This window comes from Panthera onca, chromosome F2 (genome assembly GCF_046562875.1).
Source record: "Panthera onca isolate mPanOnc1 chromosome F2, mPanOnc1 haplotype 2, whole genome shotgun sequence".
NCBI lineage: Eukaryota > Metazoa > Chordata > Mammalia > Carnivora > Felidae > Panthera > Panthera onca.
Window position 1 is genome coordinate 81989506 of NC_138356.1, and position 23231 is coordinate 82012736.

Genomic DNA, 23231 nt, shown 5'->3' on the forward strand with positions numbered 1-23231 from the left:
AATTTGCAGGGTTGGAAACGAGTGCGTGCGCCCGTCCTTCCGCGCTGTAGTGAGCAGGAGCCGCCACGGGACGTGGCGCAGGAGAAGCGCGCCATCGTGTCCGGGCACACAGCGGGCTTCCCAACGCGAGTGGGGAGCGCTGTCCCAGGGCCCACGTGGGAAGGACGCGCGACCGTGGAGGGTCAGGTGACAGGACGGCACTGAGGGACAAGAGACACGTCTCAGAAGCTCACAACAGCACGACACACTTCGCCTGGTTTGCAGCACGGCTGAAGTGCAGACAATGCAATGCACCAAATAACGGCCGTTTACCACCAGGCCCCAAGGCCTGGGAGAGACAGGGACTGAGTGATGGGGCCTGGTGTTGGGGGACAGGAAGGCGGGTTCCCTGGGGATGTGCAGCTAGACGTGCGTTGCTACTTGTTTGTGTTCTAGGGCTTTCCTTCCCTGTCGTCCCTCCCCATGTCTCATATCATCCCAGAAAAAGGAAGCTTTGTGAGCAGAAATAGCCCGGTCTCCCCGCCCCTGCCCCTCGAGGCCTTGGGAAGCCCCGTGGTTCTGCCTGCCAGTTCCGCCCAGGCCCCCATTCCCTCCATTTCCGGCGGTTTGCTGCCTTCTGTATCGGACTGTTCCTTTCTGTTTCCAGATATTCCAGTCTCTGTATTTCCCATCTCCTTTTATCTGTGAGTTTCATTAATCTGCTCAGCTTTGTGAACATTAGTGAAGGGAAACTCACTAAAGTGGACTCCAGAAGCCAGAGGGGGATACGGATGGGGAGCCCCCTCCAAGTCAGCCTCTAGCCTCCGGAGGGAGTCATCACCTCCGCACCCAGCAGAGAAAGGTGGCCACTGTCTCTGAGAAATCCACTACCCCTGCAACTCAGCTGCTAGAGACCTCATCACCCTGCACCCCTGCTGGTCTCCAGTGGACTTTCCTTCAGAACAGCCCCCCCAAATCCCTCCTTGTTTGCTATGAAAGAAGGCTCCTCCCCTTTGTGGGATCGCCTCCAGTTCTGCTGCAGCTTAGCTGTCCTGAGTGGCCATCCTCTGAATACACCCATTTTGCTGGTAAAGTTAACTGCTTGGCGGTTAATGGCTGAAATTCCGGTGTCTTACTCTTCATCTATGTGTAATATGGTGTTTCTTTATCCATCACGTTTCTACACTCAACTGTCAGATTTCTCACTCCTAGGAGTTCTCTTCGGATTTTTTTTTTCTTTCCGTGAAATCCCCCTAATATTTCTAAAAAATATTAAAGTTTATTTTGAGAGAGAGAGAGAGAGAGAGCGCGCACGTACAAGGGGGTAGGGGAAGATAGAGGGAGAGACAGAATCCCAAGCAGGCTCCACGCCATCAGTGCAGAGCCGGATGTGGGGCTTGAACTCAGGGAGCGTGAGATCATGACCTGAGCTGAAACCAAGAGTCAGACGCTTAAGCAACCAAGCCACCCAGGTGTCCCTTTTGTGTATTGTAAATTTTAATATTTTAGCAGGAATTTATGAGGTAATAACTGGAAAGGTTCTATGAATTCTGAGTTTTAAGTGTTTATTTTAGGTAAATTAAATTATTGAAAAACTTTTACTAAATATTCAAATTTCCTTCTATTTCAGAATTTTAAAAACATCATAATAAGTGAATGGTGATGATCTATGGCTATTACCGTTCATTCTCGAAATATAGCGATAGACATCTTTGCGTAAGATTGAACCATTCTTACATTTCTGGGGAAAACTGTACTTGCGCGGAACCTATCGCTACTTCATTCACTTGGGTTTAGCAGCTAATGGTATTTTTGGTTCACCATTTGTTGGCCTCCAACTTTCTTGGACCATTTTTGTCTCGTGGTCCTATCCATCCCGTAAAGGGAATGAGCTGGTAGGCGCTATCTAAGTGCTTGGGACAGAATGACATTTGAGACAGACGGACATGCTTGTTCGAAGAGCAGAGGCCTCAGAGGGCCTGTGGGTTCAGGGATGTGCCAGCAGCTCCGTGGGCATCAGGGGAGGCGGCCCCGGCCGTGTCCGCAGCGCAAGATCTGGACTCCACACTCCCCAGCTCCTCCCGTGAGCCTCTGTGTGACCCGTGGCGTCCGGCCACCGGAGGACGGGGACTGGCAGCTTGTGGCGCTTCAGAGACTCGTTCCCCTCGGAAGAGCACTGCCTAGACTCCACGGGGACCGTCGACGTCGCCTTCGTGTGTGTTTGCAGGGCCTACGCACAGGCGCTGGATTTTCCACGCAGGCGCATCTGGGCGTGTATACATTTGCCAGCGGGACAGCGGGGGCATTGACGCACCGGCCCCCAGGCGCAGGCGCACTCAGCGGGGGGACCTGCGGGCCCAGGGGCTCTCCGCAGAGCGCGCCTCCCTGTGACCACACAGTCTGGGCCGCGGACCTCTGCACGCCCTTCACGTGAACAAGAAACGACACCCGTCCCCCTCGTTGCAGCCACCGTGCTTGGGGGCTCCGTGTCGCCTACACCACACGCGTTCTGGGTCCCGGCGGCCCCCCGCAGCAGAGCCATTTGGTGACCACCCGTCCCCTCCCCGTGAGGTGAGCCCTCACCTCTTGCCCGTGCCCGTGGCCCCCTTCCCCTCGTGCTCCGCCTCCGATCACGGCCAATACACGGCTCTGCGCCTGCACGCGGTCGCCACCGCCTGGCCCTGGGCCGGTCACTTTGCTCCGCCCTCCTCATTTAGCCGGCGGGTGTCCACGGGGCATTACTCAGCCGCTCTCCCGAGACCACCCGCACTTCGCTCGGCCCGAGGCCTGGGGGATTAGCTCCCACCCACGTGTCACCCGGCCACCCGCGCGCAGCCCTCCCTCCTCTAGGGGGAGGGCTCCCGGGGAAACCCACCAGCAGGCGCTTCCGGGTCTCAGCCACCACCCCGTCTGTTGCCGCCTCTTCAGGCCTCCCATCCGGGGCTCCAACGCCCTCGTGTTTACCTTCTGACCCTGGCACCTGTGTTGACCCTCGATCTCTTTTTCTGAGCAACCTGTGCATCGCCTCCCTTCCGCACTTTCCCAGATGACAATCTACCACACTGGGGACAATATACCTCAACTCACCGTCCCCCCTCCTCCTCCCTCCTCCCCTGTCCCCTCCTCTTCCTCTCCACTCCTCCCCCTCTCCCTCCTCCCCATCCTCTCCCCCTTCCTCCTCCCCCTCCTCCTCCCCCCCTCCTCCCTCTCCTCCCCCTCCTCCAAGAGCTTCATGCTTCGCCCACCAGCACCATCAGGTCAGTGAAAGCTGTCCCCATCGGCTCACCAAACCCCTGCCAGTTGTAGGGCTGTAGGGCTGTAGGGCTTCTCTAGACACCCACTTCTGGGCTCCCTGCTGTCTTACACAGCGTGTTCCTGGCCTGTCTTTGAAGACACTCCACCATCAGGTGGCCGGGCCAAGTCCTGCGTGGGGGTGACGTCCCGCCTCTCTTGCTCTTTGTGGGGAGGCGCCCACTTTTGCCTGGCCTTACAGAACAGGGGCCCCCCAGCTCCAGTCCCAGGCTGTGAGTTCGGGCAGCTGGGGGACGCCGTTCCTGGGGACGAGCGTGAGCGGCAGGACGCGAGCACACAGCCTGTGCCGGGGAAAGGGACCTGCACACGGTGGGAGGTGACAGACGCTGTTTGAAATCCTCTCCACTCCTGGAGTTGCGGGTCAACCCTCGGGGGGCCGCCTTCTGCACCGGCCTCCAGGATGCATTTAGGCCTCTGCCGTGGAGGGTTCAGACGTGACAGAGACGGGCCTCGTCCGTGCCTCAGGGATGGCCCAGAAACCATCCATGCCCTGCCCCATGCTGCCTCCTTCTGGGGCCACAGAGACTCTTTCTGGAAGGTTCCCAGGGTGCCACGCCCCTGGGCCAGCCGTGTCCCTGGGTCAGCCCTGTTAGAGCAGGTGGGGAGGGGGCGAGGAGAGGAAGGTGAAGGAGGGAGGTGCTCAGTGCAGCCCCCACAGGGAGTCAACCCCGGGGCAGGAGAAGAAAGCCCTTGTCTTCTGCAGACGGGGAGTGTGACCCTCACGCCTCTTTGGCGGCTGCAGCTCAGCTGAGAAATGAAAAGCGGACCCTGCTGCCCAATCCCTGGCCCGAGGCTCACGTGTTGGTCGAAGGCAAGTGGGCGAACCTGTGAGGCCAGGCACCTGTGCCAGTCGCTGGGCGAAGTCCGAGTTCATCCACAGGATCCCTGATGTGGGAGGAGCTGAGCCAGAGCAGCCATGGTGCCGCCCCCGTCAGAGGAGGGCCGTCCCTGGGACCACGTCCCCGCACCCCGTGCCCTGCCCAGGAGCCCTTCCCTGCTGGCGTCTCCCGCCCACTGCATCCTGTCTTCCCACCGACCCCGATCCTGCAAAGGCCGGGAGCCTCCGAGCGCTTCCCTTGACGGGTGACACTCAGGCCCCCCGGCAGTGCTGAAACCCTCCGAGACGGACAGAAGGAGAGAGCGTCGGCCACGAACAGTTACAAGGCTTGCGTTCAGAGACGAACACTAGTACTCGAGATTCCCCACCCCCCCCCCCCCGACCCGCCCCCAGGGCCGGACTTGCTCCAAAGGGAGCTGCGGGCTGGGCCGACTGGATTTGGTGCCCCCCACCTGTTCTCCGGCCCCTCGAGAGGCAGACCACGCGTTAACCAGCGGAAATCAGGTTTAATGCTGAGGTTGCCAGCACCTGCGGCGAGCCCGGGTCATCGGTGCCGCGCTCCCAAGGCACCGCCCGAGGCCCCTCACACAGAGGACAGAGTCAGGAAGGCGGCCAGCCAGGCCCCGCTGCTCCTCAAGCGGCTCGCTCGTCCGCCTTCTCTGAATTCCGGCTCGCGGATATTCGGCTCCTGCGTATTGCACAAGAACTCCGAACAGCAGTGCGCGTACAGGAAGGGCATGGGCTCGACGAGGACAAAGGACTTGAGTCCCGGAGCAAACGGAGCACTTAGTGGACAATACCTGGAGCACTGCTTCGAAACATAGAAGAAACGCGGATAGATTCCTGACAGGAAGTGAAGAAGAGAAAGGCACCACGTGAGCTGAGAGCAGCGACACCAAAGCGGTTGGGGCCTGTGCCCGTCCCATCCCGACCTTCCGGTGCCCCTGCTCAGAGGCCACGGTTGAAGAGGCCCCTCGTCTACGGGGCGGTCGGGAGCCACCGCCCAGGACGGGGTCCGGCCTCTGTGTTCACGGCTGCTTCCGGGGCGGGGGTGGCTTGCGTGCGGTGTGACCACGAGATGCGCCCCGCCCCGCCCCTCCCCGGCTGGCCTGTCCACGTGCACGGGGAGCCCGGGTCTGGGGCTCTCCGTCCGGGGACGTACAGGCTCCCAGGCCTCACCGCTCACCACCAGGTCGCTCTGGACTTTGTAACCACGCGACAGGCAGGGGAGCGAGGGGCTCTTGCCCATCCTGGCCACTGCCCGGGGCTCGGCGCCGGCCTCTCCTTGGGCCGGCGCTGTCACCGCGAGCCTGCTGTACACGGCCCGGCTCCGCCCCCGGCCGCGGGGCCACGCTGCTGGCTTCGCCTCATCTGTGGTTCACGGTGACAATCGCTTTTCCCTACGCGGTGATGACGTTCACGCGGGGCTGGCGCGAGTCCCAAGCACCCCCTCGGCACCCCGCGTGTTTCCGGGAACGCGGACCCGCCGGAAGGGGCTGACCCTCTGCCTCCGAGCGCTGGGCGCTGCTGGGCCTCCGCACTCCCCTTCGGGGGCTTCATGCGGCCTGGAGCTCCCGGGTGACATACGGGAGACAGAGAGGTGGTCTCCACCCGTCCTAAAGCACACAACGCTCCTTCCAGAACATAGCGTAAGCCCCGCCCCTCATCACGTACCCCTCTTGTAACAGCACTTCCCGGTGGGCGGTTGAAATGAAGGCTTTCGTCGTTCATTTAAAATGAATACACACAACCCCTACGCTTTTCTTCCCGCACCCCAATATTCCATCGCGTCCAGTCCTGGCGCCCCGCCCCCCGTCGGCACTGCTCTCACGCAAGCTGGCCTGTCACCTGCCTGTGTTCTGACGTCTCAGGACTTTCCTCCGTTTCTCTTGAACGAACGTGATTACATTAGTTACTCTCTGTTGACAAAACCTAGACAGACCCCAAGTGCTGAAAGGATTTACCGACTTTCCTGTGAACCCGGGATGGACGGAGATACTCACTCACGGCGACGGAAGTACAAAAGTGAAAATCCCTAGGACAGTTTGATGGATTTGTGCAACCGAAACTATTCTCTATCTCGCAGACGTGACACTTCAGAGTTGAAGCTGAAAGGGGAAGAAAACCAGAGTGAAATACTACCGCTCTCCAGGCCGATCAGGTGAGCACCGCCCCTTCCCCCATCTCTCCCTCCTCCAGGGAGCACAAAACCACCGGTCCCAGTCCTTGTATTCTCCCCTGGGCTACCCTCACCCTACCTCTCAACACACGCACCCACACACACATACACACACGCACACACGGCCCCTCAAGTTCAATGGCTCAAGAGATTTGCAATCCGCCTTCCAAGGCCCTTCCCACTCACCTTCCCCACTCCTCCCTCCCCCGCCCCAGGCCCTGCATCCCCTCCCCTGGGTGTGGCCCGCTGCCTGGTCCGAATTAGGGCAGGACTCGCTTCCGGGGACAAGCGGGTCACCCTTCTGCGGCTGCTCCAGTTCTCTGACACAGCCCTGGATGGTCCTGTGAGGGCCGGGCCACGCGAGGCGCCCAGCCTGATGTCTCCCAGGAAGGCAGGGACACTGAGGGGACAGCGCGGTGCTGGGGAATAAGCCAGGATCCCGGCCACTCCTGCCGGCCCTCGGCAGGGGCGCCCCAAATCAAGAGGCTCCCCCATCGGGTGTCCAAATCCACAGGCTGCCCTCCTGACGCTCTCTCGCTCCCTGACCCCTGTGCCTGTCTCCGCCCTGGGGCCCCCGCGGGGTCCAGACACGGGTGGCCACCCCGTGTCTGCAGAGGCATTCTGGCCCGCTTCCTTCTCCCAGCCCAGGGGGTCGAGGGGCCCAGACTTACCTTGTTTTCCAGACACGGTGACGTTTGTCTCCACCCGCGGCAGGTCCGTGACCAGGAGCAAAGCAAAGAGAATCATCGTTTCCGTGGTGCCTGGCCCTGGACACGGGGAGTGAGGCCACGCGGTCAGCTCTGTGGCTCCAGGGTCAGACCTGGCCGCCTGGGAGGCCACCCCGTGGGCCCAGGGAAGGCAGGGCGCTCCCTTGAAGAGTGTGGACGGCTACTGGCCATTCCCTAGTCCTGTGACCCAGTTTAGGCCCAAGCATACACGCCCACCAGATCCCAGTTCTGGCACCGTCACCCTTTGCTCCCACCCCAGCCCCCCAGGACGGTCTCCTGAACCCACCCTGCGCGGGCCCCACCCCACCCTTGACAGCAAAACATGCCAGGGGTGGCCCTCTAGGCCTTCCCAGCAGACGAAAAGTAAGTGCAGCCATGGACGCTCACTCAGGGACTGGTGTGTTTGGCTTAAACGCCCTCCGAGACGCTCTCTGCACGACGATTATTAGGTATGTCGATCATTATACACGCAGCTGGTCGTGTCTTTAAGTGACGCGTACACGCTTCTTTTTAAGGTTTCTCTCGGTAGCCCCATGTTGTATGTTTGTTTGAGTTTTACCTTAATACTTACATCTCTCTCTTTTCTTTAACGTTTATTTATCTTTGATGGAGAGAGAGCGAGACAGGGCACGAGCGGGGAAGAGCAGAGAGAGGGGGAGACGCAGATTCCAAAGCAGGCTCCAGGCTCCGGGCTGTCAGCACAGAGTCTGACGTGGGGCCCGAACTCACAGACCTGAGATCACGACCCGAGCCGAAGTCGGATGCTTAACCCGCTGAGCCACCCAGGCGCCCCTATACTTACATCTCTTGAAACAACTCTCTTTCTCCAAGTTTTGTCGTGTAATATTTGCTCCCCGGGGTGTCACTTTTCAACGGCACCCCACCCTTCCCACCATCACCCTGGGTCACAACGGACCGCTTCCGAAGCAGTGAGCCCGCGCTCCTGTCCTTCCCTTCGTGGCCCGGTTTCAGTTGCATCATTTCTGCCCCATCAGATCAGACAGAGGAAAGCAGAAGTAGTCGGTCCTACAGATAAAGAACCATCATTCCCCGAAGCAAACACCGGCCACACCGAAAATCAACAACACGTCTTGCGCCCGTCAGAGAACTGAGGTCACAGAACTGGCGCTCCCAAGTCTGGCGAGCCGGGTATGCCCCGTGAGGCAACCCTAAATAGACTCACCCGGAGCAGAAGCTGCGGGAACCGCGGGCCGGTGGGAGCACTTCACTGTGATTTTGACAGAGGGCTGGAGGCTGAGTGCCGGAGCAGGAAGAGCCGTCCCCGGGCTGGGGGCGGGGGGGGGGGGTCTCCCGAGCGCACAAGAGTCTCCATCCAGCCCCCAGCACTTCGTCTCCGAGCCCTTTCTTTCTTTGAGTGGGTGACAGCCGACAGTGCCTCACAACACGCCCTCCCTCCAAGGAGCAACGCGTGAGGAAGATTCGAGGCTAAAGCGGGAGACGAAAACAAGGACACTCAAGAGTGTACGACCTAAGGCGACGACAGCTACAGCAAACTGTGCACAGAGTCCAGGCCCCGGGGCCGTAACGTGAGTGCTCGCTCTCAGGGCCTGCTTCCCACGCTTCCTCTCAACCCACGATACACGACCAACCGGCAGCCGGACACACAAGGCATGCCCGGAGCCAAGACAAACCGTCCGCAGAGGAAAAGCCAGCACGAGGATGTGACACAGGTGACGGATGCGTCACCATCGTCAGAGAGGGGATGTGAAATGACTAGGACCAGGACACTAAGAGCGCCGGTGGAGAAGGCAGACCACACGTGAGAACAGATATGCAACGGGAGCTTAGGAAGGAAAACTCTGAGAGTCACATGGGAATGCTACGAAGCAAAACCACGTTTTTTTTAAAAAAAAATTTTCTTTTGTTTATTTATTTTTGAGACAGAGAGAGACAGAGCATGAACGGGGGAGGGTCAGAGAGAGGGAGACACAGAATCCAAAACAGGCTCCAGGCTCTGAGCTGTCAGCCCCACACATAGAGCCCAACGTGGGGCTCGAACTCAAAAACCACGTCTTTTTTGATGAAAATGAGGAATGTGTCGGGTGGGTCACCACTGCTCTCGACACAGCCGCAGAGAGACTCCGCGAACTTGAAGACGGGTCGGTAGAAATCTCCTTGCCTGAAACGCCAAGACAAACACAACAAGAAAACGGAACAGGATGTCCAAGAACCGTGGGACGAGCTTCTTTTCGGTAACGCCCAGCTCCCCGAAAGACCAAAAGGAGGAGGAGGGATGGCACGGAAGCATCCCTGAAACCATACTGGCTAAGGGCTTTCCAGCGGTCCTGACAGACATCGCTGTGGAGACTCGGGCAGCTTAGAGAACAGGACGGGCACGACCCCCGAAACAAACAAATACACACACACAAAACCACCTCTACCGAGGCGTGTTCGAAGCACGGAAAATCACAGAGAAAGCTTTCCGGAACCCGGAGGAAGAAACAACGCACGTGATGTGCCAAGAAACAAGAAGAGGGCTTTCCGTGCACTTCACATCGAACCACCCAAGCGAAAGAGCGTAAAAACCATTTCAGGTGTCGGAAGACGACGTCTGCCAACCTCGAACCCGGTGGCTGGAGGAGCTCCCCTTCGAAGCACAGCAGACTGTAGTTTTGTAACGCCCATGACACCCGCCACACAGTGTGGTCTCTGTCGACTTCATCTCTCTTCCGGCGTTGAGTCCACGATAAAATACAGCAATACGTTTGGAGTGGAGATCCCATCACGTTTCAAACATCGCAGTAAATAAAAACTCAAACACATGCTAAAAAAAAAAAAACAAACCAAAAAACTGCGAGGAAGCTCTCTTGACACATTTATCTGCGATTTCTGTGCGTCCACACCTTTTCCGCCACATGCACTGAGCACAGAGGCTCGGTGCACATCAGCAGAGTGCAAGGCAGCTCCCGGAGGGTCAGCATCCAGCAGCCCCCTGCACAGGCCCCCCCCCCCCCCACCTGCACCTCCCCTCCGGGCTCCTCTCCCCACCCGCTCCTCCCCTGCACCTCCCCTCCTGACTCCTCTACCCACCTAAGCCTCCTCTGCACCTCCCCTCCTGGCGCCTCTCCCTACCCACACCTCCCCTGCCTCTCCCCTCCAGGCTCCTCTCCCCACGGGCACCTCCCTGCCCAGCAGGTCCCAGGCTCCCCCACCTGGCACTGCCAGCATCAGTCAGGACTTTCCACGCACCACTCAGGCCTCCTCTTGCAGGAAGTCATCTGGGGCTGCCTCCACCCGGAGCTCAGCGGAGTTCCCCTGGTCGAACCCCCTCCACCCCCCCATCCCCCCACCCCCGCAGGACAATGCTTGTCCTGATGTACTCGCTGACCCCGACCTCAAGAGCAGCTTGGGAAAAGTGCTGGGACATTATCCACGCAGACGTTTCCTGCTCCTACAGGTGATGGGCAAACGTGCCCCTCCGCCACCCCCCCACCCCCGGCGGCCCTGAACGCAGACCCTGGCCCTCTCCTCCAGGATGGCCCCCCAGCAACCTGGCAGGGCCCGCTCCAGCCGGAGGGTCTGGCGGGGAGGCGGGGAGATTTCCGTCCCTGGAACTGGCGGGACCCAGCCAGAGACCTTTCCAGAGCACAGCGGCACCAGCAGGGAGGCCCGGAAGGACAGGCAGGAAAAGGTCGCCTTGCGGAGTAAGAAGTCTCTTCCAACCGGGACCCCGCCCCCGTCGGTCCCCGCGGAAAAGACACGCGAGGGACAGCCACGCGAGGGACGAGTGACAAAACCAAGCCCGACGGGACCGGCCCCAGCGCCGGGAAGGAAGCGCACGCTCTGCACGCGGAGGTCAGAGAAGGTTCCAGGAGGCTGAGGGTCGCAGTCAAGGAGCCGCTTTTCCTTCTCGAAACTAAACACACGACATCAAACTGGGCCCCGCACAAAGGGCCTGGAAGAAGAAAGCGCAGAAACTGCGGGGAGAAGAGGTCCAGGCGGTGCGGGCCGGGCGGGGCGGGGACTCCAGGGGCCCAGGGACCCCCGGGCAGCGGCAGTGGCAGTGGCAGTGGCAGCGCCGGTTGTGCCCGTGGGACTGAGGGGCGCCGGCAGGACCCCGCCCCCCGCGCCCCCCGCCGTTGCAAGCACCCCCCACGCCAGCCCTGGGCCACGCCCCGCACCTCCTGGACCCTATATCGACGCCCCTCCCCTCACCCTTCACCCTGCTGAGACTAGCCAGGCCTTCTGGAACCTTCCAGCCCCTCCCCCCCCCCCCCCCACGCGTCCAACCTTCTGCCAATTAACTTCCACGCTGCCCGCCTGTGAGGTGAGCCCCGAACCTTCTGGAACCTCTGGCGCCGCCGGACTCTCTCAGAGTGGGGCCTTCAGGGCTCGTGGAACCTTGTGGAACCCGAGTGTGCGCGTGCGCATGCGTGGGCGCGGGGCCTGCCGGGAGTCCCGCGCGCAGCGACGGAGACCCCTCCCTTGCGGACGCGCCCTGGCTGTGGGAAGCGCGGCTGCGGCCCGGAGAGTCTTCGCGCTCACCCTGCTGAGCCCGCCGGTTGGAGGCCTTGCCCGCCCAGGGTTCCAGAAGGTTCTCTGCGGTCACCGTGGGGACGCGTGGGGACGGAGAGCGCAGGGAGCCTGCGGGGCGGCGTTCGAAAGGGCGGTGGGGGGCGGGGGGCACAGTGGGCGCCTGTCCCGGGCCCTCAGCGGGGGGCTGCTGGGCTGCCCGGGTCCTCGCGAGGTGGGGACACGGCGGGTGAGGCGGCACCGCCCACACGGGCGCCACCCCAAGCCCCAGTCCGGCGCTCCCCCAGACCGGCGTCCCCCCTCGGGCAGGTGCTCCCCCAGAGAGGTGCTACCTCAGGCAGGTGCTCCCCCAGAGAGGTGTCCCCCCCCCCCAGGTGGGTGCTCCCCAGACCGGCGTCCCCCCTCAGGCAGGTGCTCCCCCAGAGAGGTGTCCCCCCCCAGGCAGGTGCTCCCCAGACAGGCATCCCCACTCAGACCGTTGGCTCCTCCCCCCTCGGGCGGCCACTCTCCCCTTACAAGCGGCCAACCCCCTCAGACAGGAAACACCCTCCCCTCCGGTAGGTGCTCCCACAGAAGGTGTCCCCTTCGGGCAGGTGCTCCCGCCCGGGTGTGGGGGGGCGGGAAGCAGTTTTCCCTCAGGATCCCGGGCTCGCAGACTTGGGGGTGCAGATGGGCCCCCACGGGAACACTGTGCGGAAGCGGGCACTGCCTGGGGGGATCCTGGAGCATGGGCCAGGGTCAGGGCCCAGGTGTGGGCCCCCCCCCCCCCGGGCCCTCCCCCGCCCGCGCTTCAGGGCCACCCGATTCCGCGGGAGGGGTGGGGGGCAGTGGAACGTTCTGGCGCACACTGTGGCCACTGCGCAAGTCAGGCTGCCGGCCTCCAAGGGAGCCGGGTGGTCACCGCGTGCTGCCCCGCATTTGTCCATCGCCTGTAGGAGCTGGAAACGCCTGCGTGGACAGTGTCCCAGCACTTTTCCCTAGCTGCTCCTGAGGTCGGGGTCAGCGAGTACATCCGGACAAGCATTGTTGGGGGGGGGCATGGGGACCTCGGCTGAGCTCCCAGTGGAGGCAGCCCCAGGTGACTTCCTGCAAGAGGAGGCCTGAGGGGTGTGTGGAAAGGCCTGCCTGCTGCCTGTAGAGCCCGGTGGAGCGGGCAGAGCCCTGCCTGCTGAGCAGCGAGGTGCAGGTGGGGAGAGGAGACAACAGGGGAGGTGCAGGGGAGGTGCGGGTGGGGGGAGGAGCCAAGAGGGGAGGTGCGGGTGGGGAGAGGAGCCAGGAAGGGAGGTGCAGGGGAGGTGCAGGTGGGGAGAGGAGCCAAGAGGGGAGGTGCAGGGGAGGTGCGGGTGGGGAGAGGAGCCAAGAGGGGAGGTGCAGGGGAGGTGCGGGTGGGGAGAGGAGCCAAGAGGGGAGGTGCAGGGGAGGTGTGGGTGGGGGGAGGAGCCAAGAGGGGAGGTAGGGGAGGTGTGGGTGGGGGGAGGAGCCAAGAGGGGAGGTGCAGGGGAGGTTTAGGTGAGGTGCAGGGGAGGTGTGGGTGGGGGGAGGAGCCAAGAGGGGAGGTGCAGGGGAGGTGTGGGTGGGGGGAGGAGCCAAGAGGGGAGGTGCAGGGGAGGCGTGGGTGGGGGGAGGAGCCAAGAGGGGAGGTGCAGGGGAGGCGTGGGTGGGGGGAGGAGCCAAGAGGGGAGGTGTGGGTGGGGGGAGGAGCCAGGAGGGGAGGTGCAGGGGAGGTGTGGGTGGGGGGAGGAGCCAGGAGGGGAGGTGCAGGGGAGGAGCGGGTGGGGAGAGGAGCTGGGAGGGGCTGGTGGACGCTGGGGGACCCCAAAGCCTCTCTCCGGGATCCCCTCACCCTGCTCACGTGGGTCCTGCAGACATGCATCCTGTGAGGTGGCCTCTGTGACATGCAGGCTGCTGACGTGTGTCCCGGTCTCTTCACCTATAGGTTCAAGTTCCTGCAGGAGATGATGCTCCTCTGGGCCTTTCTCCTTGTCATCTGGTTGCCTCAGGTCATGCTGGAAGGATATTGTAAGTATCCATTCCTCTCCCTGTCTTCCCAGCGATAAGACTTTACTATTATCCAGGGTCAGAGAAAGGGTCTGGGTGGGATTCTGTCACCTTAGGCAGCCAGGACCCCCGATGTCAGTGCAGTTGGTGGGCACAGGGTGGGTTTGGAAGGATCCCCGAGCTAGGTGAGGGTCGGGAGGGCGTTTCTAGCTCGGCCCTCTCTCACCTGGGAAGGGCAGCGTTGGAGACTCCAGGGAAGTCTGGGAGGGCGCTGGCCTTTTCTGACTGCCAGGCTCTCTTGGGCACAGGGGCCGTCATCTGCGGGGCAGAGGGTCCCCTCAGCCGGCTCCCTGGCGGTGCTCGCCGGCGTCTGTCTCTGGGAACAGGAACAACTCCCGCGTGGACCCGGTCTCTGCCCGGAAGCTACCCTGGCCAGAGCGGAGCCCGTCGAGGGCGGGGCGGTGGAGGCCTCCAGAAGTCCTTCAAGGCAGGGGGAGGGCACAGCCAAGGGTAACGGTGGACGGTGCTCGTCGCACTGGAGCCAGATGCTGCTTACTGTTTCCTCAGGGACCTATAATCTGAAATGCTACGAATGTTGGACCATCAACAATTTTAAGTGTCCACAAATTACATTGTGTCCAACAGACCTCAGACGCTGTATGACCATCTCTGTTCGTAAGTACCTGTTTGTCTTCCTTGCACGTTGTGAATTAGGCACCCCACCTGAGCACTTTCAGGGAGCTGTCTGATCTGCTCTGTCTTGGACCCAGCCCCGTGGCCCTTGGCCTGCTCTGTCCCCATCCTGAGAGCCCACCCCAGCCTCTAGGCTCAGCCCCAGGAGAGGCCGGCGTGCACCATCCTGGAGAGCCAGGCACCCCGCAAGGTGGGGCTGTCAGGGTCCACGTGCACCGTGGGGGGTTGCCAGACCCTAGGCCTCCGCTCCGTGTCAGTCCTTGGTGGCGGTGCTGGCGCCCCCGAGTCGCCCGGGCGGTCCCTCGTTGCCCATTTGATTCAGGCTGGTGGGGGGAGGGCTTCCAGCTAAGCAGGCCCAAAAAGCGGGCATCCTGCGGACTTCTCAGGACAAGGACTACTGCACACGGAGGGCAAGGCCAAGTGTGGGCTCAGGGCTAGCGTGACTTTTCAGGGTGCTCTTGGCTCTTACTCAGAGGCTCAGAGGGATGAAAGGCGTCCCGCTCGCCAGGGCCCTAAGCTGAAGCACAGGGTCGGCCAGAGGCCAGTGACCATTCGATGAGCCTGGGAGGCTGCAGCCAGTGCAGGGCCTGGCAGGGAGGCAGTGGCCCCGTGTGGGGCCCTGCCGGGGGCCTGTCCTCTGGCCCCTGGCCTTCCCCAGTGTCTCTTTGCACCTTAACGTGCCATTCTGTGTTCCAAGCTCCCCGCAACACGGTCTTCTTTCGGCCTCCTCTCGGTGGTACCAGCTGGCCTACCCTGTGGGCATCTGGGCTTTGGAACTCAGGAAGGAGCTGGAATCTGTCCCGGGTTCCTGCAGCGGGCACCTGTTGTGTGCAGGTCTCGGCCTATCGACGTGCAACGATATGGCGGGACTGGCCCTCGTGGTTCTTGTGATGACTGAGGACGCCCTCGGCGCGGCCGTCAGGAACTGGGAACCCACAGGGCTGTGGCTCACGAGTCCTGGAGCTTCCAAGGCACACGGCCAAGTCGTGGTGGGACGAGAGATGCACGGGCTGGGAGTGTGCCTTTTCTGGGCTCAAGGGGGGCATCTGGGGTTTCCCGGGCCCGTCTTCATTGGTGAGTTTACAACAGGAGGGCAGGACTCTAAAACGCGAGAAGAAGAGAAACCAGCGACCCGTGGTCAGCTCTGGAGCCCCACCAAGAGCCCTGGGACGAAGGAGCCTCGGGCGGTAGCGGTGCGGGGGTGCGGGCTCTGTATCTAGTCCAGCGGCTGGTGGTGTTTCCCCCAGAGAGCCGTCCTTGAGGTAGGTGCCTTGGCAGTCAAAGCTCCTCAGGCACTTGCACCACAGGAGGACAGAAGCCGCCATCAGAGCTCCGCTGCTGCCCCTCTGGGAGACCCCGGTGGGTGGCGGGTTGCCGCGCTGGGATGGCTGCTTCTGAAGGGGGCGTTGGGCTCTGTTTCCCAGCCTCTCTCCCTGTGTGGCTCTGGGCTATACTTGGCCCTGGGAGAGCCCACGTGAGGTCTGCAGGGCTGAGGTGAAGCAGACGGTTGGTCTCGAAGGTCGTGATGGTTCTGCGGTGATGGACGCCAGGGGACCCCATCCAGCGTCTCCACACTTCATCCTGTTTCACGCCATCCCATCAGCCCCGTTGCCCACGAGCAGTTCCTAAGAAGGTAGCAGTTGCGTGGCCGCTGGCCTGCACAGGCGACAGGTGTGTGGGTGAACACCTCAGACATCTTCACGAGAGTCTCCTGTGCGTGGGCCGAGACGGGGGTCGGGGGCAGAGAAGCATGGCGTCCACATTTTCCTGCCAACTGGGCTCGTCCCCCTGGCCCCGCCCCGCCTCAGCGTCAAATGGACCTGGTTTTGGACTGTCCCTCTGATCGCCAGCCAGCACCGATAAGCAGATAAGTCTCTAAGAGATGGTCGACATCTTTGGTCATTAGGGAAATTAAAATTGAAAACACGATTAGGTATGTCTAATCAGAGTGACCGAAGTCAAAAACAGTGGCCACGCCAAAGGCTGGCTAGGACGGTAAAGAAACCAGATTTTCGTATGCGGCCAGTGACAGTTAAAAATGGGACCACAAATTATGGCAAACGCGGTCCGGTTTCTTAAAAACACAACATGCAGCTACCGTCGATCCCCAAATTGCACTTCTGGGGGTTTTCCCGGAGGAGTTGAAACTTTGCCTGTGGGAAACCATGCATGGGTGTTTGTCGTGGAGTCATTTGTAGCACCTCGATCCCTGAAGCCACCCAGACATCCTGGAGCACCTGAACGGTAAAGACACCGTGGTGAGTCCGCCGTGGGCGTTACTCGGCAGTAAGCAGGGCAGCTACTGCTCCGTTATCCTGAGTGAGTGTCCTGGGAAACACGGGGAACGAGAAAGGGCCAGCTCCAGAGGTAACTGTTCATGTTTCCTCTTATAGACATCCTAGAAATGACCAACTTCTAGATGCAGACCCCAGAATCATTTTGTGGGAGTCAATGGCCAGGCATTTGTGTGAGAAAGGGGTGGGTGTGTCCATATGAGGGATGACTGTGGTGTAAGCCTGGTGTTCCCCGTCACCGCTTTGAGAGCCGGTGCCCTAGTCGCGCTGCTTCACTGCTGTCTGGCCACGAGGTACCGTTGGAAGTGACTGAGTCCAGGTGCACGGGAGCTTTCGTATTTCCTGAAAACGTTTTGAAGGTACAATTATCGGAAGTAAGACACTGAACATCAGAAAAGTAATTTAAGATCTAACAGATCGTTAATGACACTAATATTAAAATGGATACAAGTAGGAACCCATGACTTTCAAACAAAATTCATATGTTTTGCTTCATAGAGGCACGCTTTGAAATGAGAACATAAAAACTCTGAGAATAAAATACAGAACATGGTATACAACGTAAATACCGACTCCCAAGCTCTTAAGCACGCAGTGAAGCAAAGCTAACGTGAACTCAAGGGCGTTGCTTGTGTGAAGAGCAGAACAGCACTGGATGGAGATGAAAGGGTGAGACAACCGGGAAGACATCAGCATCAAAGTGCACACACGCCCGATGATGCAGGAGGAAGAGCCACACCGAAAAATGCTCCCCAGAGCTTAGGAACTGTAGGTAGGGGCATGGTCACAGCGTTGTCGTTAACATACCTCTGCCCATGGCTTCCAGGTGCTAGAGCAAGGACCCCAAACTTACCAGAGCCATTCAGCCGGGGTGGACCAACTCTTTCTATAAAGGATCAGAAGCAACCCTGCCTAGTAGTAGGCCACCTAGACTCATAGCAAGTGCCCCGCACTGCCTGTGTGGGGGTAGGAGAAGCCATGGAGCGTGGGTAAACAGAGTGATCGTTCCTATGTCCCAACAGATCTTTACCCATAGACACAGCTGGTGGCCTGGGACTGCCACGTGGGCTCTTGATTGCCACCCTCTGCTACAGAAGGTCTGAAGGACACTGGTTACGAAGGAGGAATATTCATGATGTGTGACAGCAGAGCTACCCATGACCCAATACACATTTTTTTACAAGGTCGCTAATGATGTTTGCAATACTGAGTTCATGCCAGGACCTAATGCAAGCATCTACACGTGTCAAAGGAAGGCATTTCTGCAGAGTTCCTTCTCTGTTACGGTGGACTTAAGCTAGAAATCGTGACGCCAAAGAGAACTGGGAAAACCTCCACTCCTTATAATCACACAGAGCAGTTCTGAATAAGCAAAGACCGAAAGAGAAGCCACATGGAAGTTAGGAAAGAAGAAGGACTCCATGATTCTAAAGCTAGGACATGGAGAAAATGAGTGGAGTGCAGCGAAAGCAGAGTTGAGAGCGCAAATAGACACTCTCGGCCTCTCGTAGAAGAGAGAACGCGTGCAAAGGCCCCAAGCTTCCACTCAGGAAGACAGAAGAATAGGAAATCCACCCAAAGAAATGAGGTAGGGAATGTCAGGAAGACAGCAGAAATCCTTGTAATGGGAAGACAAAAACCCAGAAAGAATCCCCAGAAAGCCAACAGTTGGTTTTTGGAGGGATTCATAGTATGGGTAAAATGGGGTAGGGGAGCTCAAAGGCAGAAATGTAAAATTCACACTTTTGTTATCAGAAATGCAAAGGGGGGGCATCCATCAGAGGCCACTTTTTTCTTTCCCTTGTAAAGAAAACAAGAGGCCACTATGGTAGCCTTCCTGTGACACATTGGAGAGTTGTGATGAAATGAATCACACCTTGAGAAACACAGTTGAATTGGCTCTGACCCACAATGAGATCGTAAAGCTGAAGTGCCCTGAATCCTTTCTGGAAAACCTAGAAATGGAAAACCTGGAGAACCTGGAAATCCTTTCTGGAAAACCAACTAGAGATAGCGTCTCTGGCAAAGTCCACTAGCTTCGTAGGAGAAATCACCCTACCTTACACAAACTCTTCCAGATAATAAATGAGGAGGATTGCTCCCCAACACATTCATGATGACAGTCTGACTCCAACACAAAGCCTAGGAAGGACGTTGGAAGGATGGAAACCACAGACGAACCTCTCCTGTGACTAGAGCTGCAGCGGTACTAGCCAGATCCGAACCAATAGAATCCTACTGTGGAGAAGCTATACCACACCCAAAGGAATGTTGTATCCTGCATGGCATCCTGGAACAGGAAAAGAACATTAAGGGGAAAAGAATGAAATCTGAATGAAGTGTGGGAAAATGTGCGATAGGATGGCAAATGATGAGAGACAAGAGGGGCCTGGGTGTAGGTGTTTAGAACACACAGACACACACACACACACTGCAGTGTGGCTTACAATTGAAACCCACTAGTTCATTTCACCATCTTAGCAAAGAAAATGGGAAACATCACAGCCACAGATGCTGAAAACTGATGAAATCCAGTATCCTTTCCAAATTAAACAAAAAAACTGAGGAAATGGAAGACGAGAGGACATTTTCTGTCCCAAGGAAAATACTGGAACACTTTTCCCTTGAGGTGAAAGTGGGGTCAGAGGCCTCTTGTCACGACCTCCACTTCCATGAAGCAGAATTATGGGTGGCACAGGAATTAATAGGTCATGGGAAGAAATGATACACACAGTGGCTGGGAAATAGGAAGCAAGCAGCTACTATTCACCAAAGATGATGAACTTTGGACATAAGCAGTACCTTGGGCAATGGCCCGAAATACAAGGTCAGTACTCAAAAATCAAATTAAAAAACCCATGGTGTATTTATACAACAACAGTGAACACGTGGAAAATGAAATGTGCAAAAACACACATAGCATTTGAAAACCACCACATACCTGGAAACAAACGCAAGCAGATTTCTGCAAGACTTCCATATCGAAGCTGTGAACAGGTGAAATGGAAGGACCTAAACCAACGGGTGAGCCAGGCTTCTGGATGGAGCAACCCAGTAGAGGTAGGACAGCTGTTCTCCTCAAGTTCATCCTCAGATTCCATGAAATCCCAGTCAGAGGTTAGTGTGTGTGTGTGTTGGGGTGGGGGTGGGGGCAAGTTGATTCAAAATATTCAAATGTTTATGGAACTTTGGGGGCTAGGAATGTCCAAAGCAATCTCGTGGAAGAAGAGAGGAACAGAGAACCTGAACTCTTACACAATATTCTTTCGTCTCGTCAATGCACATGGTCTAGTGTTGGTGTTGGGATTGAAAAATAGACCGACAGTGGAGAAAAGAGGTCTCAGAAAAAGCCACGTGCTTTCTGACAACGTTGACCCAGAAGGTTGTGGGATAAGACACTCACTGGCACTAACCAGTGGTGGGTGGAGGAGATCTTATACACGTGATTTACACAACAGAAGCAGTTTCAGGTGCTTTCTAGATCTCCATGTAAATAGTAAAAGAACAAAATGTGGGCTTTATTTTTTTGGAAGGGAAATGTAGAAGAATGTCTCCCTGGGATAATTAAGAATTTGAGACACCTGAACAATATAGTGCTGATCACAGATGAGGAAAAGCGGTAGTGGGATTACATAAAAATTCACAACTTCTGCCCCCGAGAGGATACTGGTAAGTGTAAAGAATGCCCCAGATGAAGAGAAGGCCCTTTAAGACACTGTCTGCTCAAGGGCTTATATTCCGTATATGGAATGAACTTCTACGAATCACTACTTGAACAAGCAGACCATCCAGTAGAAATTGGAGCCAAAGGCTTGAGGCTGTTTACCAAAAATGATATCCAAGTGGGTACTAAATATAAGAAAAGTCATCCAACGTGAATGTTTCTGGTGGAAATGAAACTCAGAACTATGGTATGGTAACACCAAAAGGAATGACTAAACATTCACAAATGGCTACCCGTGTGGTGGCAAGATGTTGAGGTGGACACGATCCTTTGGAGTATAAATAGGTTCACCCGCTCTGGAAACCTCTTCAGCAGCGTCTGCTAAAGCCATATGCATGCATCTTAAGGACTCAGCATTTACCACCATGTCAAGAACTCACACACGCTCACCTCAAGACGAGGATGAGAATATTCGCTGCAGCGCTCTTTGGGGGAGGTGACAGGCAGAAACAATGCTAACGCCCATCAGCAGTCAACCATGGAATGTTCATCAGTGGAAAAGTGTACAATGGGGAGAGTAAACCATATACAGCGCTGGACCACATCAGGGATAGCTTTCCAAACACAAAGCAGAGAAAAGAAGCCAGACCCCAAAACACAGTACAGGAGTTCATATTCACAAAGTGCAAACACAGACAAAACTAACACATAGGCTTGGAAATCCAGACATTTCTTACCTTTAGCCTTGGCTGCTTTTAGTGCCTGATGGAGGAACAGAGGCGGGAATTCAGTAGTTTTTATCCAGTTCTGTTTCTGGAGCTCGTGCCGGTTCCATGGTTATGAGCACTTCCTGAAATCCAGTCAGCTGTCGGCTGGCTTATGAGTGTGCACTCTTGCGTAGAACGTTGGACTTCCAGAAACCCTTCATGTGGCAAATAGAGACAAGCAAGTGACGGGAGCTTAGCTGGGAGTTCCTTCCTTTGACCTCAGAGCCATGAGTGGAAACGTCAACGGTGGCAAGTTCCAGGGAGAAAGTATCGGGTAAACACTGGGGTCACAAGGGAGCAGAAGTGGTGAGTGAGCGCTGAAGAATTTAACTCAGGGACTCTCGAAGGAGGCCTCAGATGGCGCCTTGCTCACATGGCCAAGATACACATGCTTGTGCATCTTAAGGACTCAGCCTTGGTGGTTGGCCAAGGCTGTTGGGTGAGCCTACCAGTGAAGGTAATCACAGTAGTTGTGGGACCCTGCTTGCGGTGGAGCACCCTGTCCGTGCTGGGGCGCAGGTTGGCATTAAGGGTGCATCGAGGGTTATATGTTGGGCCAGGTGCTGGGAACACCTGGCCGAGGGTCCCAGGCGGGAGCTCGTCCTAGAGGGGCCACACTGAGTCTCAGAAAATCAGGTGAGGGCCACATGGACTCCACTTCAGGGTCTGTGTGATCCTGTGAGACATGAGCGAAACATTTCTTTGGCCTCCGTTCTCTTTCTAGAGCCCTGAGATTCTTAGGACAAATAATGAACAGGACATTTCATCTGTGCAGCCATGTGCCAAGGCACCTTGATACTACTTAAAGACAGCCAGAGGCAAAGATGAGATGGCCGTGTAGACAGAAAACCATCTCCAGGAGAAGTTGTCCATGGAGGAAACAGACCGTCTGGTGGCCTTTCTTGGGCGTTCTTTATCTGTGAAAATTCTAGGCAACATAGTCACATCTGGGGATGTATAACACTAGTTACTGGGTGAACTGTGCTTTGTTGTTTGCGAGCAGAAAACCTGAAATCACTGACTTTCATCTCTACTTTTTAAGGTTTGAACAGTCGGGAGCTACTTGTTTACAAGAACTGTACGAGCAACTGCACGTTTGTGTATCCAAGCGAAGTGCCTGCTGAAGCCCCAAGAGTCTTAAGAACTAACAGCTTCTATTTTGTCCGTTGTTGTGGTGCAATGACTTGCAATGAAGGAGGGCCCACTAATATGGAGAGGGAGATCACACAGGACCAGACTATTGAGGATGAGTTAGAAGGAACTGTATGCTTGGGGGAGTCAACACTTTCCCTGAGCATTGCCTCCATCCTGGTCAGCCATACACTGACATGAGAAGCCCTCTGGGAGGGTCTGATCTCTTCCCTCATTCCTCAGAGCAAGTTCACTCTCCTTTCCTCCCTTGTGAGCCAGGGATACTGACCCACAGGGCCCCAGGTGGACCAGTTACCCTTTCCCGGCTTATTTCAAGAGAGAAATAAAGAACATTATTGCTTGGGTACTGCTTACCTAGAGATTTGTTTGTGGTTTTAGCATTTGATCTGTTTCCTCCTCTTTAGACATCATCTTGCAAATAGACCAAAACATCTTGTTGCTTTAGCATGCAGAGATGGAGTATGTTTTTAAGTTTATTTTTCAGAGAGAGAGAGAGAGAGAGGAGAGAGAGAGAGAGAACATGCATGGGAATGTGAGCAGGGAGGGGCAGAGAGAGGGAGACAGAGCCCCATGCTGGGCTCAAACTCAGGAACCATGAGATCACGACCTGAGCCGAAGTCAGACACGCAACCGCTCAACCAACTGAGCCACTCAGGTACCCCAAGAGACTAAGTATTTTAATTAAAGGCAAACAGTCATGGGGGAGAGTGTACGAGTTCACTCAGAGAGGTCCCAGCTATGCTTGGACCACAGGCACCCGAGGCCACCTGAGACTCTGTGCTTTAGTTCTAAGGCAGGGACGACGGAAGCCGAGAGGGAGTTGGGCAAGAGGTGGCACGTGGATATCACAGCCTGACGTTAGAGACTGTGCCCGGTGCCCGGTGTGGGCCAATCAGACAAGTTGTGCACGAGCCGCAGTCCTCCCTCAAAGTTGGGCCTCTCCTCCCACCAGGGCTAGAAGGTCTCCCAGGTGCTGACATTTGAGCAGGGGGAGAGGCTGGGAGTCTGCCGGTGACCACCTTGAAATGGCATGGAGACTTCTGTGCTGAGGTTGTCATTCTCCTTGCACGTGTGGTGGTTTCAGAAAAGAGGTGTGAGGGGAATAGAAAAGTGTCACCTTCTTAACCCTCGTC

At 57.4% G+C, this 23231-nt stretch overlaps 2 protein-coding genes across 8 annotated transcripts; one reads left to right on the forward strand and one right to left on the reverse strand.

Annotated features, from left to right (window-relative positions):
• Positions 1 to 4615: 4615 nt before the first annotated feature.
• Positions 4616 to 11414, reverse strand: LY6K (lymphocyte antigen 6 family member K). Of its 2 annotated transcripts, none has more exons than XM_078441441.1 (4): positions 11338 to 11414; positions 6980 to 7075; positions 6133 to 6237; positions 4616 to 4972 (listed from the first exon to the last, which is right to left on the reverse strand). In XM_078441441.1, exons 2-4 carry the CDS (start codon positions 7053 to 7055, stop codon positions 4713 to 4715), a joined length of 441 nt encoding a protein of 146 aa, XP_078297567.1. In that variant the 5' UTR covers positions 7056 to 7075; positions 11338 to 11414; the 3' UTR covers positions 4616 to 4712. The 2 variants fall into 2 exon arrangements, with proteins under 2 accessions (XP_078297567.1, XP_078297566.1); XM_078441440.1 differs by having other exon boundaries at positions 11288 to 11414.
• Positions 11415 to 11476: 62 nt separating this feature from the next.
• On the forward strand, positions 11477 to 22451 carry LOC144615026 (glycosyl-phosphatidylinositol-anchored molecule-like protein). Of its 6 annotated transcripts, XM_078441437.2 has the most exons (5): positions 11727 to 12087; positions 12466 to 12522; positions 13467 to 13549; positions 14096 to 14203; positions 21989 to 22451. In XM_078441437.2, the coding sequence occupies exons 3-5, from the start codon at positions 13486 to 13488 to the stop codon at positions 22276 to 22278; spliced, it is 462 nt and encodes a 153-aa protein (XP_078297563.1). In that variant the 5' UTR covers positions 11727 to 12087; positions 12466 to 12522; positions 13467 to 13485; the 3' UTR covers positions 22279 to 22451. The 6 variants fall into 6 exon arrangements, with proteins under 6 accessions (XP_078297561.1, XP_078297560.1, XP_078297563.1 ...); XM_078441435.1 differs by lacking the exons at positions 11727 to 12087; positions 12466 to 12522 and adding an exon at positions 11477 to 11558; XM_078441434.1 differs by lacking the exons at positions 11727 to 12087; positions 12466 to 12522 and adding an exon at positions 11492 to 11591.
• Positions 22452 to 23231: the final 780 nt, after the last annotated feature.

What these genes read in the sequence shown, in the direction of transcription:
- LY6K (XM_078441441.1), bottom strand. Translation starts at nt 7,055, where the DNA reads ATGATTCTCTTTGCTTTGCTCCTGGTCACGGACCTGCCGCGGGTGGAG. An exon ending in CACCGTGTCTGGAAAACAAG is followed by an intron (nt 6,238 to 6,979) that starts GTAAGTCTGGGC and finishes TTCCCCTTTCAG; the next exon opens with CTTCAACTCTGAAGTGTCAC. An exon ending in TTGTACTTCCGTCGCCGTGA is followed by an intron (nt 4,973 to 6,132) that starts GTGAGTATCTCC and finishes ACTTCCTGTCAG; the next exon opens with GAATCTATCCGCGTTTCTTC.
- LOC144615026 (XM_078441435.1), top strand. Translation starts at nt 13,486, where the DNA reads ATGATGCTCCTCTGGGCCTTTCTCCTTGTCATCTGGTTGCCTCAGGTC. An exon ending in GGTCATGCTGGAAGGATATT is followed by an intron (nt 13,550 to 14,095) that starts GTAAGTATCCAT and finishes CTGTTTCCTCAG; the next exon opens with GGACCTATAATCTGAAATGC. An exon ending in CTGTATGACCATCTCTGTTC is followed by an intron (nt 14,204 to 21,988) that starts GTAAGTACCTGT and finishes CTACTTTTTAAG; the next exon opens with GTTTGAACAGTCGGGAGCTA.